The 23,427-nt window shown below is 40.4% G+C and overlaps 1 protein-coding gene and 1 long non-coding RNA gene across 2 annotated transcripts in view; one reads left to right on the top strand and one right to left on the bottom strand.

The window, feature by feature from the left end:
- Positions 1-13,750: 13,750 nt before the first annotated feature.
- Positions 13,751-17,741, bottom strand: LOC115520737. Its single transcript, XR_003970857.1, has 2 exons — positions 17,659-17,741; positions 13,751-14,058 (listed from the first exon to the last, which is right to left on the bottom strand). It is a non-coding gene; the product is annotated as an uncharacterized LOC115520737 (long non-coding RNA).
- A 328-nt stretch (positions 17,742-18,069) lies between these two features.
- The window catches only part of GPR155 (G protein-coupled receptor 155), a 49,505-nt gene continuing 44,147 nt past the window's right edge, over positions 18,070-23,427 (top strand). The window contains exons 1-2 of the mRNA XM_030326024.1: positions 18,070-18,261; positions 22,890-23,386. Coding sequence (XP_030181884.1) covers positions 22,921-23,386 — 466 coding nt within the window. The 5' untranslated portion in view covers positions 18,070-18,261; positions 22,890-22,920. The remainder of the gene's footprint in view (positions 18,262-22,889; positions 23,387-23,427) is intronic.

Here is a 23,427-nt window from a genome sequence, read left to right as displayed (position 1 = left end):
TTATTTATTTTTGGGACAGAGAGAGACAGAGCATGAACGGGGGAGGGGCAGAGAGAGAGGGAGACGCAGAATCGGAAACAGGCTCCAGGCTCCGAGCCATCAGCCCAGAGCCTGACGCGGGGCTCGAACTCACGGACCGCGAGATCGTGACCTGGCTGAAGTCGGACGCTTAACCGACTGCGCCACCCAGGCGCCCCTGTAAAAGACTTTCTAATGTACAAGACACACTGGGTCCAACTGTATATAGCCACCAATTAGTTTTCTTTGTTTTTACTTTGTCTTTTGCTGTGTTATGACTTGATGTGGATTTGTGTTTATACAAACTTTATTTGTATGATTCATGTTAAACCTCAAATAAATGCTTCCTTATGTGGAAAAAAAATATGTGAGGCTAACCTATATTGATTTGACCAGAATTCCTACATACAATAAAAAGCTAAGGGAAAAAAATAAGGAATACAGAAAGTGAGGAGTTTGAGCCCACTCACAAGAAAAGACATGAAACATAAGGAACTGAAAGATTAAAGATGAAAGAGCTATTTATTTAAATCCTCAGCCTAACCACAGTCCAACAGATTATATCATCCTAAAAACAAAAGATGTAAAGCAACAAGTATTTAAAATCTATAAAGTGCTCACTACAAAAGGTACAATCAGGGTCCATAAAAGAGTATGCAAAACTGTAAGTATGGTGAAAAAAACAAAAAAAAAATCTGGGAAAATAGAATAAGCTAATGAGAACTTTTGGATTATATCATGGAATGGAAGAGGGGTCAGATTAAGAATCAAAGGGAAGAAGGGTAAGGTGACTGAATGACAGATTGGGAAACTCTCATTAGAAAGGGTAGGACTGATCAAGTCACTCCACTTATTCATATTTTCACACTTTTCATACATACTAGGGCACATTCTGCCAATAGAACATGTAGTCCATTGATATGTAACTTCTGTGAGCCCCAGTGAAATAATAGAGAGAACCAAAAAAACAGATGAGAACTGCTAGGAGAAGCTTAGCAATGATTCACACAGAATCACTGAGTCTTTAATATTTCAGTGACGAAAAGGTAAATAAAACACTTCTGGTTTAATAAAGGTAAATAAATAAGGTCTATTATTAATAAATAAATAATAAATAAAGGTAAATAAATAAAAGTCTTTAATATTTCAGTGACGAAAAGGTAAATAAAACACTTCCAGTCCAGCTTACAAGAAGCTTGAAAGTTGTCACTCCAAGTTTAACAACAAATAAAAAGCTGAACAAACTGAAAAATCAACAGCTCTCCTTACATCCAAAAGACAAGTGAGGTCACAGGGCAAAATGTTGTTCCCAAAATTGGAAAGATCAACAGGCAAATACATAGAATCACAACTTACTAGGGCAACAAACTGTGCAAACCAGTGCCAGGGTAGGGAAACCTGAACAGTAATTTACGAATTGCTGGGCACTCAATGTGGATAACTCTGAGATTTAAAAACTCCAGGGGGACCCAGTCAATGGGGACTCCCACACTTTTGTGAGTTAATTCCTAGATCTCTATTACATTCTCACACTGAATATCAGAGAAAAATCCACACTCTTTCTTCCCCACTACGTTTTTGGCAGGGGAAGAGGAAAAGAAACCATTTAAAAATATACCAGAGCATTCTGTTCTTAACAAGGTCTGCCTTCAGAAGGTACTATTTAATCACAGCTTAACTGGCTGGGGTATTATCAGAGCCTAACTAGCCTGGGGGAAGGGAAAGATCCACTTCCAGCCCCCTCTAGCCATCCTGTCTCACTTAAGGGTATGGAGGGAGGAGGACTGAGAAGCACTTTAGAGGTTCACAGTCCAAAGGCACAGGCACACTAAAAGACTGAGACCAGATCATAAGATTATAAAACTTCCCTTCCCCTCCACCTTACCATCACATTACTAAAGGCCTATTTATAGCAGTTCCTTTCACTCTGTACATCATGCCCAGCTTCCAAGAAAAAATTACAAGATATATGAAAAAGCAAAAAACATAAGTGGAAGAGACAGAGGAAGCCTCAGGGCCAGGCTCAGATACAAGAGAGATGTTGGAATTATCACATCAGAAATTTAAAACAACTATAATTAATATACTAAGTTCTCTGATAAGTAGACAGCATGCAAGTACAGATGGGCAATGTAAGCAAAAAATATGGAAATTCTAGGAAAGAATAAAAAGAAATACTAGAGATAAAAAACACTGTAACAAAAGTGAATAATGCCTTTGTTGGACTTATTAGTAGACTGGACACAGCTGAAGAGAGAATCTCTGAGTTTAAAGATACTTCAGTAGAAACTTCCCAAACTGAAAAGCAAAGAGAAAAAAGACTGAAAAAAGAAACAACAAAATATCCAAGAACTGGGTATAAAAAATGTAACACATACACAATGGGAATGCCAGAAGAAACGAACAGAAGAAATATTTTAAACCATACTGAATTTCCCCCAAATTATTGTCAGACAACAAATTGCAGATCCAAGATGTTCAGAGAATACCAAACAGGATAAATCCCCCTGCAAAACTACACTTAGTCATATCAGTTTCAAACTACAGAAAATCCTGAAAGAAGCCCAAGGATAAAAATCCATTACCTACAGAGTAGCAAAGATAAGAATGACATCTGACTTCTCAAAAACTATGCAAGTATGAAAAAATGGGAGTGAAACATTTAAAGTGTTGACAGAGGGACACCTTGGTGGCTCAGTCGGTTAAGTGCTTAAGTGTCAGACTCTTGATTTTGGTTCAGATCATGATCTCACGGTTCATGAGACTGGGATTCTCTCTCCCCTTCTCTTGCTCTGCCCTTCCCCCTCCCCCCTCAATAAATAAATAAATGAAATAAAATAAAAAATAAAGTGTTGACAGAAAAACTCACCAACCAAAAATTATGTAGCCTACAAAGTTATCCTTCAAAAATGAAAAAGAAATAAGGACTTTCTCAAACAAATAAATATTAAGGGAATTCGGTGCCAGGAGACCTGCCTTTCAAGAAAGTTTAAAAGAGGTTCTGTAGAGAGAAGGAAAATGATGTATGTCAGACACTTGTATTTAAATAAAGAAAGGAAGAGCACTGGACAAGAAATAAGTGTAGGCAAAATAAAAATTTTTATTTCTCTTCTTATTGATCTAAAAGATAACAGTTTGTTCAAAATAATAACACTGGATTTGATGATATATGCTTCTATATGTATATATGTATACTTACTTATAAGTATGGAAATAGGAGGAAGAAATTAGGATTATTTTATTATGATAAAGTATTTGCACTACTCATGAAGAGGTATAGTGTTATTTGAAGTGGACTTAGATTAGTTGTAAATCTATATTGCAAATTCTAGGGCAAACACTTAAAAAAGGCAAAATAGAAGTATAGCTGATACGCTAAAAAAAAAAAGGATTAAAAATGGAATTATATAAAATGGTCAGTTAAAACCACAAAAGGCAGAAAAGAGGTAACAAATAGAAAATGGTAACAAATGTGATAGCTATTTATCCAACTATATCAATAATCACTTTGAATGTCAACAGTCTGAATGCACTAATTAAAAGACAGAGATTTGGGGCGCCTGGGTGGCGCAGTCGGTTAAGCGTCCGACTTCAGCCAGGTCACGATCTCGCGGTCCGTGAGTTCGAGCCCCGCGTCAGGCTCTGGGCTGAAGGCTCGGAGCCTGGAGCCTGTTTCCGATTCTGTGTCTCCCTCTCTCTCTGCCCCTCCCCCGTTCATGCTCTGTCTCTCTCTGTCCCAAAAATAAATAAACGTAAAAAAAAAAAAAAAAAAAAAAAAGACAGAGATTGTCAGAGTGGATCAAAAAGCATGACCCAGTGCTCGCTTTGACAGCACATATAATAAAAAGCATTACCCAGGAGGAGACTGATATCACCAAAACGGCAGCGTAGGAATTTCTAGCACTCATTTCATCCCAGAGGCATTAATCTAAACAACTATGCATGTATGAAAATACCTTCACAAAAGCCAAGGATTCCAGGTGATAGATTACAGAATCTGGGTGAAGCAGAGAAATAGGAAAAGACTCACTGAGGATGATAAGAAATACATTCAAATTGTTCCCATCACCCCTCCTCTAAGCCAGGACAGCCTAGGCTGAGAGAAGAGACCCTCTCCATGGGAGGTGAGTGAAGTGACTATATGATTTCACTGTGGACCCCAGCCAGAGCCACCTTGCCCCAGCACCCAGTCAACACCTACAGCCTTAGGTGCCTCTTTACAGGCTCTCACAAACCCAAGTCCCCACATCACTCCAGTGCCTTTAGGCCCCAATGGTCCCAGGGGACTCCCTTGGCTCCAGGTTCCCAGGGGGATGCTACAAACCCAGACCCCTGGCTCATCTGAGTGCTGCCCAGTTCCAGTGGCCCCAGAAGGCTTCCATAGCCCTAGGCTCCTGGTAAGATCCTAAGAACCCAGACTCTTGGCATACCCCAGCACCAGCCACTGCCCATGGCCCTGGGTAGTTCCTGTGGCTCCTGGCTCTCCAATAGTTTGCACACACCCAGGCTCCAAATGAGTACCCACAAACTTAAGCTCCTGGCTGGGCCCAGCACAAGGGTGACCAGCACAGGCCCAGGCTTTCAGTCCACCCCAACACCAGGCCAAACCCTGTGGCCTCAGGCCCCTTAATACCCCCAGCACCATGCTGGCCTCTGTGGATCTAGACTAGACAGGCTGCCACAGACCCAGGCTCCTAGCTCATCCCATCACCAGGGCAGTCCCCAAGGCACCAGCCTTAAGGCTTGCTCCAAAGACCCAGGCTCATGGTCTGCACTAGCACTAGTCTGGAACTGTAGACCTGACTTCCCAGCTGGCCCCCCAAGACCACAGGTGACAGGATGACTCCTGCAGCCCCAGATTCCAGGCTCACCCTAGTGCCAAGCTGGCCTCTCTGACCCCGGTCTCCAGGCTGGCTCCATGAAATCAGGTTCCTGGTCCATCCCAGTTCTAGATCAGCCCCCATAGACTCAGATGATAGGCCCATCCCAGTGATCCCTGGTAACTGGTTGGCCCCTATGGGCACAAAAACTGACCAGTGATGCAAACAGAAACAATCTCTCTAAATAAAATAGGTTGTTTTAGGGGCACCTGGGTGGCTCAGTTGGTTAAGTATCTGACTTAGGCTCAGGTCATGATCTCCCAGTTTGAGTTCAAGCCCCACGTCATGCTCTATGCTGATAGCTCAGAGCCTGGAGTCTGGTTTGGATTCTGTGTGCCCCAGCCCCAGTCTCTCTGCCCCTACCCTGCTCTCTCTCTGTCTCAAAAATAAACATTAAAAAAATCCTTTTTAAATAGGCTGTTTTATGTTTGCTTTCTGTGTGTACGTACATATCCATATCCCTATCTATCTACCTACTTACCTCCATATGTTTCTTATAAACAAAACCCTGTTGAGAATTGACTTTATACAGGGCACTGAGCTAAATTCTAGGAACCAAAAATAGGGGTTTATAATCTAGTTGGGAAGACATATATTAAGGGTAATTATGCTATTACAGAATGGCATTTATTCAGTTTGTGAATAGTCTGGTTTGTCAGTGTTCCTATGAAAAAAAAAATGTATGATAGACTGAATAATGACCTTCCTAAAATATCCATATTCTATTCCCAGAACCTGTGAACATGTTACTTTACATGACAAAAAGGACTTGGAAAAAAGTACACAAAGCTATGTGTGATTAAGTGAAGGACCTTGAGATGAGAAGATATTACCCAGGTGGACCAAATCTAATCAGATGAGTCCTGAAGAGTGAAGAACCTTCCCAAACTGGGGTCAGAAGGGGCATGTGACTACAGAAGAAAGGTCTGTAATTGGTTGGCCCCTATGGGCACAAAAAATGACTAGTAATACACACAGAAACAATCTCTCTAAATAAAATAGTTTGTTTTAGGGGCACCTGGATGGTTCAGTTGGTTGAGTGACTGACTCTTGATTTCAGCTCAGGTCACAATCCCAGGGTTGTGGGATCCAGCCCTGCACTGGGCTCCATGCGGAGAATTGAGCCTGCTTAAGATTCTCACTCTCCCTCTCTGCCCCTCTCCCCAGCTTGCATGTTCTGTCTCTCTCTATAGAAAAGAAAAGAAAAGAAAAGAAAAGAAAAGAAAAGAAAAGAAAAGAGAAGAGAAGAGAAGAGAAAGAAGAGAAGAGAAAAGAAAAGAAAACAAAAGACGAGAAAAGAGAAAAGATCATAAAATACATTTACAGTACTATATTGTATTTATCAAAAAAAAATATATTATCAGTGGACCCGCATAGTTCAAATCCGTGTTAAGGTTCAACTGTATTTTATATCAATAGAAATGCCTTGTTTGCTGGGATGATAGTCAATTAGACCATCTGAGTATATGGACAGTATCCAAAAGGTCTGGATTTGCGAGTGCAAGTAATAGTCTCCAACAGGTAACAGCTGGAAGGTTATGGTTGGAAGCTTATTCTCATCAGCTTGAAATGATATTAAGGATCCTATATGGAGGCCCTATGATTTTGATTAGACAGGGCAGAGTGTACAAGTGAGCCAAATCAATCACAGGTGGGCAGAACCAGGTGTCTGATGCAATCCTGGAGGCAGGCAAAAGACAGTAGATAATAGATGTTCATAAAGTACTTCAGGAATTGGAGCCCAAATTCCAACAACCAGTGCTAAAGTGAAGCCAAGGACCTGAGGAAGTAGGTGGGCATGGGAGGTCAGAGCAGGGTTCAGATGTGGAACACCTCCTAGGAATTTAATCAAAATTTTACTTTCCTCTAGGTGGTTGGGTTTTTAACAGAGCCGACATGGAGCTGTAAAGTGACTTTTGCTCAAGGGTATCCTAAAGGCCCCGCCAGACATTTGATGAACAGATGATAAGTGTATCCCTGCTAGACATTTGACAAACAGATAAGTATATCCCTGCTAGACAGCCAACAAACATGTGATAAGCATATCTACAGGATGATTAGCAGCCGTTAGTTCACACATCCTGCATTTGCTCACTCTTCTCAAGGCTAAGGCCTTACCTCTTTGGTATTGCTAAGGGAAATATACATTGACTGTAAGGTAATTTATATCTCCATTAGCTGATACTGTTCTGCTATCTAATAGATTTTTATCTCTTTGTACATTCCTATTTCATTTTACTCTCCATTGAGGGTTTTCTGATCTAGGCTCTATAGCAGGAGCTACGGAAGTACTCTGTATTGCACAGGAATTTTCCACACTTTGAATCTAGAGAGGGGCTTTAATAATATATATAAATCTGAAAAATAGTACGGAGAATAACAATTTTATTTTTTTTTTTTAATGTTTATTTCTGAGACAGAGAAAGAGCATGAGTGGGGGAGGGGCAGAGAGAGAGGGAGACACAGAATCTGAAGCAGGCTCCAGGCTCTGAGCTGTCAGCACAGAGCCCAACGTGGGGCTCAAACTCATGGATGGCAAGATCATGACCAGAGCCGAAGTTGGCCTCTTAACCAACTGAGACATCTAGGCGCCCTGAGGGGAGGATTTTTTATTTATTTGTTTGTTTTTTTAATATAATTTATTGTCAAGTTGGCTAACATACAGTGTATACAGTGTGCTCTTGGTTTTGGGGGGTAGATTCCCGTGATTCATCGCTTACATACAACACCTAGTGCTTATCCCAACAAGTGCTCTCCTCAATGCCCATCACCCATTTCCCCCTCTCCCCCGTTCCCCTCCATCAATCCTCAGTTTGTTCTCTGTATTTAAGAGTCTCTTATGGTTTTCCTCCCTCGAGGGGAGGATTTTTTAAATAAGACACCAAATGTGTAAACTATGAAGGAAAAGATTAGTAAAGAGCCGTATTTTAGAAAATAACATCTCTGAAGAAAGATAAGAGGAATTATGGTTATTTCTCAAAAACTGAAGTTTTAAGAGACAGTGAAGTGACCGCACTGGGGTTGCTACCTAATCCACAATACAGTAAATGTACTGGCTTAGTTATTGAGTGTGTCATAAAATTACTTCATCTAGTTTCACCCACAGCTTTCTGACTGGGATTTGATAATGGCACTATAGTGAAGAAATGGTGTATATACACAAGACACAAAGACAGTGATCAGTTTTGTTTTGTTTTGCTTTTCTCTACAAAGGACAAACAAACAAACAAACGGTTTTCACATGAGGAACAACGTCCTGATAGGAATTTGGCTATTGAAATGGATTTCTGAAGGAAGCTGTCAGATTCAGTGTCTCCTTTTCTACATCATGAGAACATATGTCTCGCCACAGAGCACTGAGACTCCAGAAATTTTTTTCTGCTCTCCTCTAAGACAAATATTCTTGCCTGTCCTTGAAACAGATATACTGGGGCGCCTGGGTGGCGCAGTCGGTTAAGCGTCCGACTTCAGCCAGGTCACGATCTCGCGGTCCGTGAGTTCGAGCCCCGCGTCGGGCTCTGGGCTGATGGCTCAGAGCCTGGAGCCTGTTTCCGATTCTGTGTCTCCCTCTCTCTCTGCCCCTCCCCCGTTCATGCTCTGTCTCTCTCTGTCCCAAAAATAAATAAACGTTGAAAAAAAAAAAATTAAAAAAAAAAAAAAAAAAAGAAACAGATATATAACTTCTAGTTTATTCCCTAAATGAGTAGCTCTTGGACAGTAGTTTGCATTAGAATCATCTACAGAATCTAGAAAAAAAAATTCACATCTTGGACCTGATCCCAGTGATGTTGACTTAGTAAGTCTGGCTGGGGCCCTGGCATCTGTATCTTTAAAATGCATATTCCCCAAGTGGTTCTGGTGTGAAGCCCTGGTTGAGAACTATTCCTATAGATCTTTGGACTACTGACTATGATTAAACATTCTGCTTTTTTACACTCTGTACCTCAATCCTTATGACCGATCCCCACCCTTGTGTTCTTCCATTTATTTGATCATTTGACTCTCCCATGTCCTTGATCAGTAACCCATACTAACATGCAAATCGTATTAACAAATAATGTATACAGCAAGCAGATAGCCTGTTAGCACCAACTCTCTGGCTTAGCATAATGAAATGAGAAGACTGAACACATGAGAAAATGCTGAGAAAGAGAAAAATGACACAGTGTTGAAAACACAAGATTGAGACCTAAAAGAGGAAACAATAGAAAGCTCTCGTCAGATTGCAGGAAGTGTCCAAATCCTATCCCTCCTCCCTTTATCCTTCTGTAGAATATTACCAATAGCACCATCTCTGCACCAGTTGTCTCCTTACCAACAGCTTCCCTGTTGGTTGCTTAATCTCAGTGGGACTGATACAAAAGTTCCCTATTTCCCTTTCTAGGAGCCAGGGAAGGAGACAAATTTCTCTTACTTGAGTTACTTTGTAATTACCTCTACTAATGCAGTGCAATTTTTTGAAATGTCTAGCTACTCCCATGAAGGCTTTTTCTTCTCCAACCTCCTAACACAGGCTAAACTCCCTGTAACAAAGGTCACCTTCCCTTCATGCTCACCACCTTCTGAAGTTAGCACAGGAATTTAGGACAAATAAGAAAACTGGCCATTTCCTTCATACTGTAATTTTTGACACACGTTGTTAGATGAGCAAAATTACAGTGGTTGAAAGAGATATTCAAACATGCTTCTTCACTGGGACCACTGCTTGTAGTTTGAAGATTCCTAAAAACTGTTTCAATTGCCCTCAGGGATAATCTTCTTTTGCCTCTAAAACAAACAATTCCACGGATAAAGAAGATGTGATGTATATACAATGGAACATTACTCAGCAATCAAAAGAAAGCTTGCCAGTTGCAACTGTGTGGATGGAGCTAGAGTGTATTATGCCAAGCAACACAAGTCAGTCAGAGAAAGAAAAAGGCCATATGATTTCACTCACATGTGGAATTTAGGAAACAAAACAGATGAACATAGGGGAAGGGAAAATAAAGAGAGGGAAGCAAACAATAACAGAGTCCTCACTTATAGAGAAATGAACTGAGGGTTGCTGGAGGGGAAGTGGTTGGGGAGATGGGTTAAATGGGTGATAGGCATTAAGGAGGGCACTTGTTATGATGAGCACTGGGTGTTACATGTAAGTAATGAATCACTAAATTGTACTCCTGAAACCAATATTACACTATATGTTAACTAACTAGAATTTAAATAAAAATTTGAAAAAAAAAATTCAAGTGGTATATCACAAAAATAAAATACATACATACATAAATAGGTAAAATGAAATGAAATAAAATAAACAATTCTATTCACTATAGCAAATATTGGGCTTAAACTCTTAATACTAGTTCTTGGTTTGATGAAGACCATTATATTAAAAAAAAAAAAAAGTCCTTGACCAGCTACTGAGGCAACATATGAAATGAAATTTCTAAGAACCTTGTGGGAATTTTATCAAATTTTAACATTACTATATACATCTTGTCTCCAAAATATGTGAGAATAAACCCCTGTAAGGGCATTTGAGTTAGGCCATTAAAACTAATAAGCCAGACTTGAGGATATAGTTAATCATGCTATTAGATATAAAAGCCTAGATTGCAGCGCACTTAACACTGCACTGAGAAGCTTACGCTTATCAACTTTATCCTCCAAGAACAACCATCTCCAAATCTAGTGCCCAGGCCTCTTTCTGACTAGGTTCCTAAATGAATTTTTGAATTCTGGGGATATTTAAATATGTGTAGAATTCACTATGGGACACTATCATAATTAGTCTATGTCACAAGCAAAAGATGATACTCCCATGATTTATTGTGTTTCAGCCATTGTCAGTCACAAAAATGATCACAGAGACTTGAGTTCTGATACTTGTTCTCTGTCAGTTATGTTGGTTGACAGCTGAAAGAAGCAGAATAAGAGCAGGTGTTTCCCTTTGAAGTGATCCTCTAAAAACAGAAACTTTACAAACTTGTTCAGCTGGCATTCCAATAGTTAGGAGGTCAACAGATATTTATCAAGGGTCTGCTATGTGCCAAGCACCGTTCCAGGCACTGAGGATACTATGGAAATCAACACAGATAGAGAACCTGTCCATCAAAAGAAGGAAGAGGACAAGAACTCCTTAAAATACATACTCTACTGGGAGAATGTTTCTGACGTTTGTGCTTAATTGTTGTGCTGAGGAGGTGTTAGATTTCTTTTGAGCTCGTTATTTACTCAAAAGTTCTACCCATTTATTTTTGTTTGTTTGTTTGTTTTTTAATATATGAAGTTTATTGTCAAATTGGTTTCCATACAACACCCAGTGCTCATCCCAAAAGGTGCCCTCCTGAATACCCATCACCCACCCACCCCTCCCTCCCACCCCCCATCAACCCTCAGTTTGTTCTGTTTTTAAGAGTCTCTTATGCTTTGGCTCTCTTCCACTCTAACCTCTTTTTTCCTTCCCCTCCCCCATGGGTTTCTGTTAAGTTTCTCAGGATCCACATAAAAGTGAAACCATATGGTATCTGTCTTTCTCTGTATGGCTTATTTCACTTAGCATCACACTCTCCAGATCCATCCATGTTGCTACAAAAGGCTATATTTCATTCCTTCTCATTGCCACGTAGTACTCCATTGTGTATATAAGCCACAATTTCTTTATCCATTCATCAGTTGATGGACATTTAGGCTCTTTCCATAATTTGGCTATTGTTGAGAGTGCTGCTATAAACATTGGGGTACAAGTGCCCCTATGCATCAGCACTCCTGTATCCCTTGGGTAAATTCCTAGCAGTGCTATTGCTGGGTCATAGGGTAGGTCTATTTTTAATTTTTTCAGGAACCTCCACACTGTTTTCCAGAGTGGCTGCACTAATTTGCATTCCCACCAACAGTGCAAGAGGGTTCCCGTTTCTCCACATCCTCGCCAGCATCTATAGTCTCCTGATTTGTTCATTTTGGCCACTCTGACTGGCGTGAGATGATATCTGAGTGTGGTTTTGATTTGTATTTCCCTGATGAGGAGCAATGTTGAGCATCTTTTCATGTGCCTGTTGGCCATCTGGATGTCTTCTTTAGGGAAGTGTCTATTCATGTTTTGTGCCCATTTCTTCACTGGATTATTTGTTTTTCGGGTGTGGAGTTTGGTGAGCTCTTTATAGATTTTGGATACTAGCCCTTTGTCCGTTATGTCATTTGCAAATATCTTTTCCCATTCCGTTGGTTGCCTTTTAGTTTTGTTGGTTGTTTCCTTTGCTGTGCAGAAGCTTTTTATCTTCATAAGGTCCCAGTAGTTCATTTTTGCTTTTAATTCCCTTGCCTTTGGGGATGTGTCAAGTAAAGGTTCTACCTATTTATTAACGAGCATCAAAGATCTTCTTACTCCAAAATCAAAGTTAAATCTGAAGTTTTCTCCACTTCCTCTTTATATTTTACAAAGTTGCTTAGAGTTACAGGTTTTCATCTTAGAGATTACTTAGATTACAAAATTCTCTACACACTTATGAGTCTTTCTTTAATAATAGTTTATAAAATAAATGTTGTCTATGAGAACATTTTTAAATGAGCAAACTAGTAATAAAAACAGGTGTAATTTTTTTGTTTTTCATTTTTCTGTTTCTGATCTCTAACCCCTTAACAACAACAACAACAAAACAGTGGTTGAAACAAAACCACAAGTATCAAGAAGCTAAGTCCTTCTTGTTGGATGGACCTCCAAAGCCATCATGCTTTTATTGTATGATTTCTGCACCCTATCTTACCTAAGTAGTTTAGCTTTCAGTTTTATAACTTAGTAACTCTGGTTTTATCCTTTTCCTGCTTAACTTTTTAAATGCTTGCCCAGAAAAAGCCTCTGCCTATTTAACCACATCTGAGCCTTACCCGAGGTAAATAAGACCAATAACAAGGTGAGAGGTTTACATTCCACTTCCCTCACTGGTTTAAAAAAAAATATATATATATATATTATATATATATATATATATGTTTTTTTACATTTACCAGTTCATTACAAAAGGATATGATAAAGGGGGATACAGATGAACATCCAAATTGGAAGAGAGGCATAAGACAAGGTATGTGGGACTGGGTGCCAAGCTCCATGCCCTTTCTGGGAAAGCCACTCTCCCAGCACCTCCACGTGTTCACCAACCTGGTAGCTCTGTATGAATATTTTACTAGCAGATTGAAAGGGGGGTAGTTATTATGTAATTGTGAAAACACAAACACACATACATAATATATGTATGTGTATTTTTTTTATATGTGCATATTAAAAGGTACTTTTAAGGGTTTTAGCTTGGTAGTCCAGAAATTAAATTATTTAATTATAGCATTTAAAGTAACCAAAAAACTCCCACAATTTGGGAGAATATTTAAATACGGCTATAAACCTGGGCCAAAGGAAAAGCTGGAAAAAATAAGAAATCCAGCTATTATAAAAAAGCTATATGACAGTTGCTTATATCAAATAGTTCCCATTGAATAAAAGAACATTTTAACATTCTGACAGCTGGTAGGCCATTTGGGTTAGTCAATCATTCAAAAACCATTTATGGAACATCTAAGGATACAAAGATTAACCTTATAAAGATTAAGCCTTAGCCTTATATAAATTCATATATTGCATGGTATCAATGTTCTTATTCTATTTTATGTGTGGATTTTGTATACCTAGTTTAATATACAGTAGTGGCTTTTAAATTTGTTTTAGAAAAATATTTACTATTAGGTACTGTTCACCATTTCCACATAGCCAAAATACACACTTTATGACTTATTCCATGCTTTTTCTTAATAAAATTAATGTGTTTTTTTTTTTGGTAGAAATTTTGGGAACTATTCTACACAGAAAAAAAAAATCATGGCTATTTTCACCACTCAGAGATATTTACTGTTAACATTTTCTTCTAGAATTTTTTTCTACACATTTGATTGTAGGTAACAGAAAACCCAATTCAAACTTGCTTAAACAATAAAGAAAATTGATTGGCTCACATGAATGAGATACCACAGGCTTCAGGCAATCATGGCTTCAAGTGAAGCTTGATTCTATAACTCAGTATGTCATCAAGGACCTTTTGTTTCCTTTTCTCTGCTGTGCCTTCCTTGGTGTCCGCATCATTCTAAGACTAGCTCCTCTCATTGTCCCAAGATGGCCACCAGCATCTTCCTCCTGTCCAGCAAGCAAGAGACAGCATTCTCAGCAAAAGTCCTAAGAGTCATTCATCAAACTACCTTAGAGCCAATGCCCACCCTGACTAAATCACCAAGTCCAAAGGGGTGGAATGTACTGATTGGATAGCCTAGGTTAGTCACACCACCTCTGAAGACAAAGTGAAGATCACTTCTCTGGAATCATATGTATCCCTAAAGAGAAATGGAAAGGTGATATGGAGTTTTAAAGAAACTAAAAAAAAAAATCATATTAGACATGTCTTCCTCTTTGCACATCTTTGATAAGACTCTATGGATGGCCCAGAGTGCCACTTTTTCAAGGAAGATCATACTCAAAATTTCAATAGGGAATACTTGATAGGTAAAAAAATTATATAGATCTATATATGGATAAAAATGTTAATTATACATTATTAAATTTAAAAGGTTATTAAAAACCATGCATATAAAAAAATCATATGATCCTATTTTCTTAATCTACATATGCATAGAAAAAAGGTACTTACATAATAAAATGTATGTGAAAGCATACAGAAATTATCTGTACGTGTTGTGATTTTTAGTTTCTTCCTTCCTTTCTCTATTATATTAATATTTCATAATTATTTATTACATTCAAAATCAGAAAAAAAAATTAGAGCTACTTCATTACGGAAAAAAGCAAAATTTGCCAGGAATCTACATTATATTACACTGCGTCAACATCTATCTTACATGACCCTTGTCATTATACAAACCACTTGGTTTATTCCTCCTGTCAATCTTGATCCACCAGAGTTGGGGGAAATGAGGGTATCGGTGTTGCAGGATTTTTTTACCTCGATACCTAGGGTTTGTTGTCTTGCTTCTTCGAAGAATGAAGAGGTGGACACGAAATGAGCAGCAGGCAAAGTTTATTAAAGTACAAGATTAGAAAGTAAGGATAGTATGAAAGCTCTTTTTACAGATGGGACATTTGAAAGTTAATGCCTGTGACTACAGGCAAGGGTCCTTGTTTTATAAGGTACTGGTCACCCTCTCCCCCCCCCCTTTACCCTCCCTTTTGTTCCTCCTAAGGTTCTCCCCTTATTGGCTTGATAGCTCTAGGTGCTGGTTGTTTCCTGATTGGCTCATTTCTAGTATATGAGGGGTGGTCTATGGCCACACCTTTCCTTGTGGATCATCCATTTTATGGTCTACTTTTTTTTAGTCAGATCTCTTTGTCAAATTCCTGAGGGAAACCTGAGGGGGAGGAGGTAATGTCTGTTACATTCTTAAGAGGAACCTTACACCTGAGGGGCTTTGCTGTGGTCAGATCCTCCCAGCATTGTTTCAATATGTTTTCTCCACCCAGGGACCTCAGGTCCTATCCTTTCCCTCTCTCCCTACTGAATTGTGTCTTTTCCTACCATATCAGTGAGTGTGAAGGAACAGGTCCTGTTTATTTGTAAGTAAGAATTAAGATTAATTTACAGCTTCCCTCCATTAGTTTGAATAACTTTTAGCTTTTCTGCCCTTCTTTCAGTTAATAGTATATGTAGGTCAGCATCTTACAGACTGATTAGCAGATATGAAAGTGAAATTGAATGGTTTTCTCCTGGCATTCAGTAATTACCTAAGAATGATTTTTTAATGAAGTCTTTCATCTCTGTATACATTCTATTCCTAGAATTTCCCTGTACAAGCTGCTCTTCTCAGAAAACTCATCCACTCCGTACAGGTATCTCCAAACTACATGTTTAGTTCTATTCTTTTTTTTTTTTTTAACGTTTATTTATTATTTTTGAGACAGGGAGAGACAGCATGGACGGGGGAGGGTCAGAGAGAGAGGGAGACACAGAATCCGAAACAGGCTCCAGGCTCCGAGCTGTCAGCACAGAGCCCGACACGGGGCTCAAACCCACGGACCACGAGATCATGACCTGAGCCAAAGTCGGATGCTTAACCGACTGAGCCACCCAGGGGCCCCTACTCTATTCTTTTTCTCTCTTGAGCTTCTGTTTTCTCTCTAGGTGTCTATCAGCAATCTCTACTTACATGTGTTGATACCTTCAGGAGCAGTTAGTTTACAGAACAGTGAGCACTTACATTCCCAATCCCTTGCACCAACTAGCTGGGTGTTCTTAGACCAACTGCTGAATCTCTAGGACCTCCGATGGAGAGGATGATGACAACTCCTTCAAGAGAGGAGACTGAACTAGATAATTTATCAAGGTTTTAGATTTTAGACCTAAAATCAAATTCATTATTTTCTTCTTGTAACTGCTTCTCTCATTTGAAATATTTTTCCTTTCATCTTCAGATAGTAGAACAATAGAAAATAAAGGAACTTTAGAACTAGGAAGGCTATTAGAGGCTGCCTGGCTCAATTCCTGTTCCTTACTGTAATGGAGTAAGTACTTGGGTTCATTATCTCTTTACTCTTCTTTGGTTTTATCAGTAATCCAGTCCCCTCACTTCTCCTTTTGTGATGTCTCTCAGGCCATTTCCATTCTTTTCACTATCATCACTCCAGAGTACTTATGTCTTTACTTCCTAGAGTCTAGGTTCTTCCCAAAGTCTTTTGCTTTTCTTGCTTCCAGTCTTTCAACTAATCCTGGGAAAGCTTCCAGATTACATATCCAAAAACAATGTGATCATTATGACACATTCCTGTCAAAACATATTTAATGGTTTTACTGTGGTCAGAGGATAAGGCCCAAACTCTAAGACCAACCTAAGGAACCTCCTAGAGGTTGACCTTAACTTACCTTTCCAGGTATATCTTCATGTATTCTCCTAAAAGTCAAAACTCAGTATGTATTTAGTTGAACGAATCTTCATACTTGCTAAACAGAAATCCTTTTAGTCTTGAGATAGTATATTCAGAAGATTAAAAAAAAAAAAAAAAGTAGCTAGGTTCAAAGGGAAAATATAAGGCCACTAAGAGTGAAGGTAGAGAACAAAGGTGAAGTGAGAACAGGAGTAGAATGCATGACTTTTCTATAATTTCAGTTTCCACTCACTTTTCCTGCTTAGTTTTCTGAACTTTTAACCAATCCTTAGCTTACTGTGATTTTTCAAGTTGAGCCATACAAATTTGTATCTTTGCACTAAAACTACCAAGATGATAGGAAGACACTGAAGTTGCCAGACTGAAAAAATTTAAAGATGCAAAGTAGAGCCTGTGGAGATATTGAATGTAATATTATAAATATCTTAAATTTGATACAATATTGACTTTGAAAGACTAATACAAATACAAGCTTTCATCAGGTTTAAAATGGAGCTCTATATTTGGGACCACTTCATTTCAAGCTCAGGAAGTTTTCCACCAATATAAGGAATTTCCTCTCACTACACTAAGGGAATATGCATGTAGTTTTCCCACACAACAAAAACACAAATAGGGACTGGGCGCTTGCTTATTGTATCTAAATTAAACACAGGGCCAAAACTACATTTTAAGCTCTGATTTAGGAAGGTCAAGGTCGCACTGCCTTGGGAAAGGGGAAAGGCAAGATTCTAACCCAGGTCCTATTTTAAACTCTGTGCTATCAAATGACTAGTCAAACCAACACATGAATTAGCAGGCCACAAGAAGTTGGGAGTTAGGCGGTAGGACGAGATGCTTCCACACCTGAATTGGAAACGACGAAAACGAGACTGGAAAGGCGCCCACCGCAGCCGCCATTTTGCGAGAGCCGGGTACCGGAAGTCTCGCCGCCGGAGTCTAGCAGTTGCGCGGCTAGCAGCCGGCGGCGCGGGGGCGGAGCCAAGACCCGAGTGTTTCCCCCACCTCTCGGCGGCCGAAGGCGGTGCCTGAGGGCGGGACCAGAGACCCAGCGTCTCGGAGGCTCGCGGCGAGGGAGGAGCCTAAGGCGGGGCCGAGGACGTGTGCTCTGAGGCTCGTGGCGAGGGGCGGGGCTTGAAGGCGGGTCCAGGGGTCAGGAGGCTCGGAGGTTCCCAGGGCGGTGCAGCTCTTAGACTTGAGGCCGGGGGCGGAGCCTAAAGGCGGGGCGAGGCGGGGCCGCGCGGCCGGCGCGGGGAGGAGCTGACCTGGCCACCGCACACCCGCACCTCACTTTCTCGGAACGTGACAGAGCTGCTGTAGTCGGCCGCCAGCAGCCCGCAGCTCTCAGTGGAGAGGGCTGGGGTGGGAGATGACGGTGATTTCCTCCCTGGTTGGCCCACCACGAGCATCGACTCCCTTCTCGTGGCCCAGGGGCTGCAGACATAGCAGGTGAGATGGGGCCCCGGGACGCGAATCTGCCCGGCCCAGGCTCGGCCTTGCGTACCCTTGGTGCCCCCATCCCCGCCCCTCGGGTCTGGGCAGGTGGGCAGTGCCCCGCCCTTGGCACCCTGGCTGCCTGCAGTCAGCTGTCGGCGCCTGTCCCGCAGCGTTCGCTTTTAGGACCTCCGGAGCCACCCAGGAAGACTTAACATAGGGGAAGGGACAGCTTGTCCCCTCCAGTGACAGACAGAACTGCCATACCCCAGTTTGAGGAGCACCTCATTGCACGTACGTCCACGCTGTCATTCTCGGACTCTTCCTTTTATCCCGAGGGGTGGCCTCAGTATCTGCTCTGGGAGCTCCTGCCCAGGTACCTAGAGCACTGCACCGAATTTTCTTCCTTACCCCTTTTTGGAGCATGTCAGTTACCATGACGTTGTTAATCCCATGTCCTGAGGAAGCTGAGGGACCAACTTTTTATCCCAGGCACAGACCCCATTCTGCCTTTCCGTTTCCAGTGCCGTCTGCCCAGGCATTATTAGGTGGCAGCTGGTCTCTGGGCAGCCTGTTTGGTTAAGGTCCCTCCACATCCTTATCTTGGAGGGCCAAAGTCTGTGCCTGCTGACAAGGGAAGAGGCAGTGCTCAGCGCTCCCCACCCTGGGTCTCTAGGGAGGACATTTGGTCCTCTGCAAGTAGGTGGGAGTGGGTGGATGGTGTGACTGTTGATGTTGAAGAGTGCTTTAATAGTACCGTAGTATATTATGCTTTTCCCACAGGATCGTGGATATTGGGTGTGTGAGAATAGACAGCCTAAGAGTTTAAAGCTTTCTCTTTGAAATAAATCAGAGCCCCCTTCCCCATTTTCACTTAATAGTGGCAGTTGTTTACAGTCTCAGTGGCTCCTTCACGTTGTCAACCAAATATCAGTGGCTAGAAGTGGTTTGTGTATAGCATTTCTCCACTCCCCACCCCAGTGAGTGGCCAATGAGCAGTCTTTTACTATGACAGGTCAACTTGTTTGTTCTGTTAGCAACCCTTGTTTTTAATGAGATGAAAAGACTGGATGCGATTTTTTAAAAAACTTCCGTTGCTGTGGTTCCTGTTCATTTTAAAAGAATGCTTTAAAAAGCATATACTCTTCCCACTGTGGGGGGGGGGGGGATGAGAAACCTTTGTAAGTGCTTTTTGGTGGTTTTGACCTTACCTCTGTTAGCAAGTATTGTTTTTATAATATGGAGGAACATTAAAGGAATCTTTATGGGTAGGGGCAGATTACTTTTCAAAGTTTTTCTTTTAATTTTTGACTAACTGACAGTTAATCATGGGCAGTGCTACAACTATTTGACCATCACCTTGAGAAAAATGAAGAGCTCTCCCTTCCCTGCTATAAACTATTTGAGATCAAACTGAATTAAAGTGAACTCCTCTTAGTTTGGTATGAAACAAAAGTTGATAACCTATGACCCATCCCATCTCTCTATTGTTTTTTTCTTTTAGTTTATTTTTATATATTTTGAGGAGGGGGTGGGGTGGGGAAGAGAGCTAGAGAGAGAGAGAATACCAAGCAGGCTCCACACTGCTAGCACAGACCCTGACTTGGGGCTCCATCTCACAAACCACACCCATCTCTCTATTTTAGTTGGAGAATCTTTAATACCAAGTTTGAAGAACTGGCCTAAGACAATGAATTATATTTAATTTGTTACTGTTCTTAGGACCACAATTCCTGATTGCAGTTGCTACCATTTCTTGAAGACCTACAGTATGATAAGCTACTGTGATAAGCCGGGTGAACTTACAAATTCTGAAGTGTGAACTTATAAAAGTGAACAATAAAATCTCCACTCCTCACAATATCCCTTTAAGGAGGTGTTTACTCTCATTTTACAGTTGAAGAAGCTAAGGTTCAGAGAGGGCACTTAACTTGCCCAAAGAGTTAATAAGTGAAAAGGCTCAAAATTGGGTCCAGGTCTATTTGACTCTTTTAATTGAACAGCCACTATTTGGGGCGCCTGGGTGGCTCAGTCGGTTAAGCAGCCTCAGGTCATGATCTCACGGTCTGTGAGTTCAAGCCCCGCGTCGGGCTCTGTGCTGACAGCTCAGAGCCTGGAGCCTGTTTCGGATTCTGTGTCTCCCTCTCTCTGACCCTCCCCCGTTCATGCTCTGTCTCTCCCTGTCTCAAAAATAAATAAAACGTTAAAAAAAAAATTTTTTTTAAAAAAAGAACAGCCACTATTTTAGTTAAAACTGTTTGTTAAAAAAATTATTGTAATACATCGATATGTGAGTGCGGTACAAATAAGGGGTAATGACAAGTATGAGTTATTAATATTCCAGGCAAAGAAATATAGGGAATTTTAAAGAAATAACATAAGACTGGACAAGTTTGTCATCTTATTCTTTGGCATTGCCTTTTCAGGTCCACACCTGTTAGGGGCTCCAAATGTTTAATACCTTTGTTTACCAGCTCTTTACCTCAGCTAATGGTACCTATCCCAACCATTAGCTTTCCCAGACTATAATTTGATGGTTATTTGGTAAACTTCAAGTATGTGATTATTATCGGTTTTGTGGATATTGACCACTCCTATCTAATCCTGGTAGAACAACACTTGTCCGGATCCAGATTACATGTAAGGTTTTTAAATGGTTCAGTTCATATGAGGGTAGCACGGAGAAAATTGTCTTGTCCACACCCCGTGTATTAGTTGTTGCTGCTCTCTGGCCTGCTATCTGAGTCTTTCTGATGTCATGTGGGTGTTTGAAAACTTACCCCTGGGCATTGTAAATTTCGGAAATCATGAGCATTTTTACTTTCTACCTTATGTAAGTCCACTTTAGATGGTTAACCCAGAATAATCACTTAGAAATTGGCAATTGTCACCATATTAATTTTGAGTTACTCATGAAAGCTGATTAGTTGCAAAGTGGCCCAAACCTCATGTTCATTGTGTCCCTGGCAGCAAGAGGGGAGTCTGATTAAGTATTGTAATGCTAGCATAACAAATTCTTTCTAGCTTTAGCATTTTCTGAACATCTTTAGGACATTTTACAACACACGTTGTGTTCTTTAACATTTTAGAATAGCTTTAGAACATTTTAGAACATATTTTGTGGTCATGGCCTGTTGCTGTAGTGAAAAACTTAGAATACTTTATCATTCAGAAAAAAAAGATTTCTGTCCGTGAACTAGATAGTTCCTAAAAGAGAACATTGGTCCATTAAAAGGCAAAAGGTTTGAGGTGCCTGAGTGGCTCAGTTAAGCGTCTGACTCTTGATATCAGCTCAGGCCGTAATCTCACAGTCATGAGATCGAGCCCCACATCAGGCTTTGGGCTGAGCGTGAAGCCTGCTTGGGATTCTCTCTTTCCCCCCCACTCTCTCTGTCCCACCCCCATGCATGCTCTCTCTTTCTCAAAATAAATAAACATTAAAAATAAAAGGTGAAAGTTTTAAGAGCAGATGAATATTTTAGTCATTCATCAAAATAATATATATACTATATATATATATGTATATATATTTATATGTAAATATTTCAGTATAAACATATTAGTGCCTCCTGTGTGCCAGGCACTGTGCTAGGCATTAGGTATACAACAGTGAGCAAGAACATGCAGAGTCCCTACTTGTGTGGCACTTAAAGTCTAGTGAAAGAGATAGACATAAATCAAATAGTCACTCTAATGCATAGCGTAATTACAAACTGCGAAAAGTAGCCTCCGGGTAAGGAATCGGATTCTATTTGGAAAAGACTTGGCTATGGGGTTAGTGAAGCCTTACCTGATGAAGAAACTCCTGAACTATATGATTTAGAGGGTGAGCAGGTGTTATTACATAGAGAATGACAGGTAGAGAAGAGAACATTTTAGACTGAACAGCATGTACAAAGTCCCTGTGACACAAAGGGAACTATGGGGCATTCAAGAAGACAAATATCTGATGCTAGTATAAAAGGAACTAAGGGTAGCCTGGTAGGATGCCATCATTTTTTTTTTTCATTCTCTTTTATGTACTACCAAAAGTTAAGTGATTACTTTGTGCCAGATGTGATTATAAGGGACTTGAATCATCTCAAATCCTAGTGAGGTAGATAGTATTATTGCCATTTCACAGATGAAGAGATAAAGTTGTTATGTGGTACTGTACTATATTTTTCTTCTTGTCCTTTACTCAAGTATGACCACAGGCTAGGCAGTACTCTCCTGTCCAGTATGTAGCCTTGAGAACTGAAATTTCCAGGGAATTTGGATGCAGGTAGACATTCAGGAGAGACTCTGGGCCCCAAGCTCTTACCCACTAGGTGGAGCTCAAGTGTGGATCATGGGAGAGAGCCATGGGGTATCACTGCAGCTCTCATATTTGTGGATCTTATCTTAATCATGTCTGATACTGAAAATAGGACAGCAACATAAGTATTTTGAGCTGACCCACCATTGAGAGTAAAGAGGTTATCGTTAGCAAACACTCTCGCCCCCCCTCCCCTGTTTTTTCATTGTAATTTTTCTCTATTGGTTGTTGAAGAAAGTGTACATATTTGGCCATTTGATAAGTCTAGGTTTGCCAGTGTAGGCTTTCAACTAGAATTCGTCTTCTGATTTATTGTCACACTGAATCTTTTTTCCTTTCTTTCCAGAGATCTGGTTGGAGTTGGAGGGTGAACGAAAATGAATTCTTTTTCCAATTTACCTGCAGAGAACTTAACCATTGCAGTCAATATGAGCAAAACTTTTTCCTCCACAGTGATGCATAGATTTAATTCCACTAATGACCCACCTTCAATGTCAATAACAAGGCTTTTTCCAGCCTTACTAGAATGCTTTGGCATAGTCCTTTGTGGCTACATAGCAGGAAGAGCCAATGTCATAACATCAACACAGGCCAAAGGACTGGGAAATTTTGTCTCCAGATTTGCACTTCCAGCTTTATTATTCAAAAATATGGTTGTACTTAATTTTTCCAATGTGGATTGGTCTTTCCTATATAGTATCTTGATTGCCAAAGCTTCCGTATTTTTCATCGTATGTGTCTTAACCTTACTGGTTGCCAGTCCTGATAGTCGATTCAGCAAAGCTGGACTATTCCCTATTTTTGCTACACAAAGTAATGACTTTGCGTTGGGATATCCTATAGGTAAGTTATTGTACTTTTCGACCTTTTAAAAAATTCAAATA

The sequence above is a fragment of the Lynx canadensis genome, chromosome C1 (genome assembly GCF_007474595.2).
Source record: "Lynx canadensis isolate LIC74 chromosome C1, mLynCan4.pri.v2, whole genome shotgun sequence".
NCBI classification, from domain to species: Eukaryota; Metazoa; Chordata; class Mammalia; order Carnivora; family Felidae; genus Lynx; species Lynx canadensis.
Note: the sequence above shows the minus strand (reverse complement) of the source record. Positions and strands in the feature narration are given on the sequence as shown.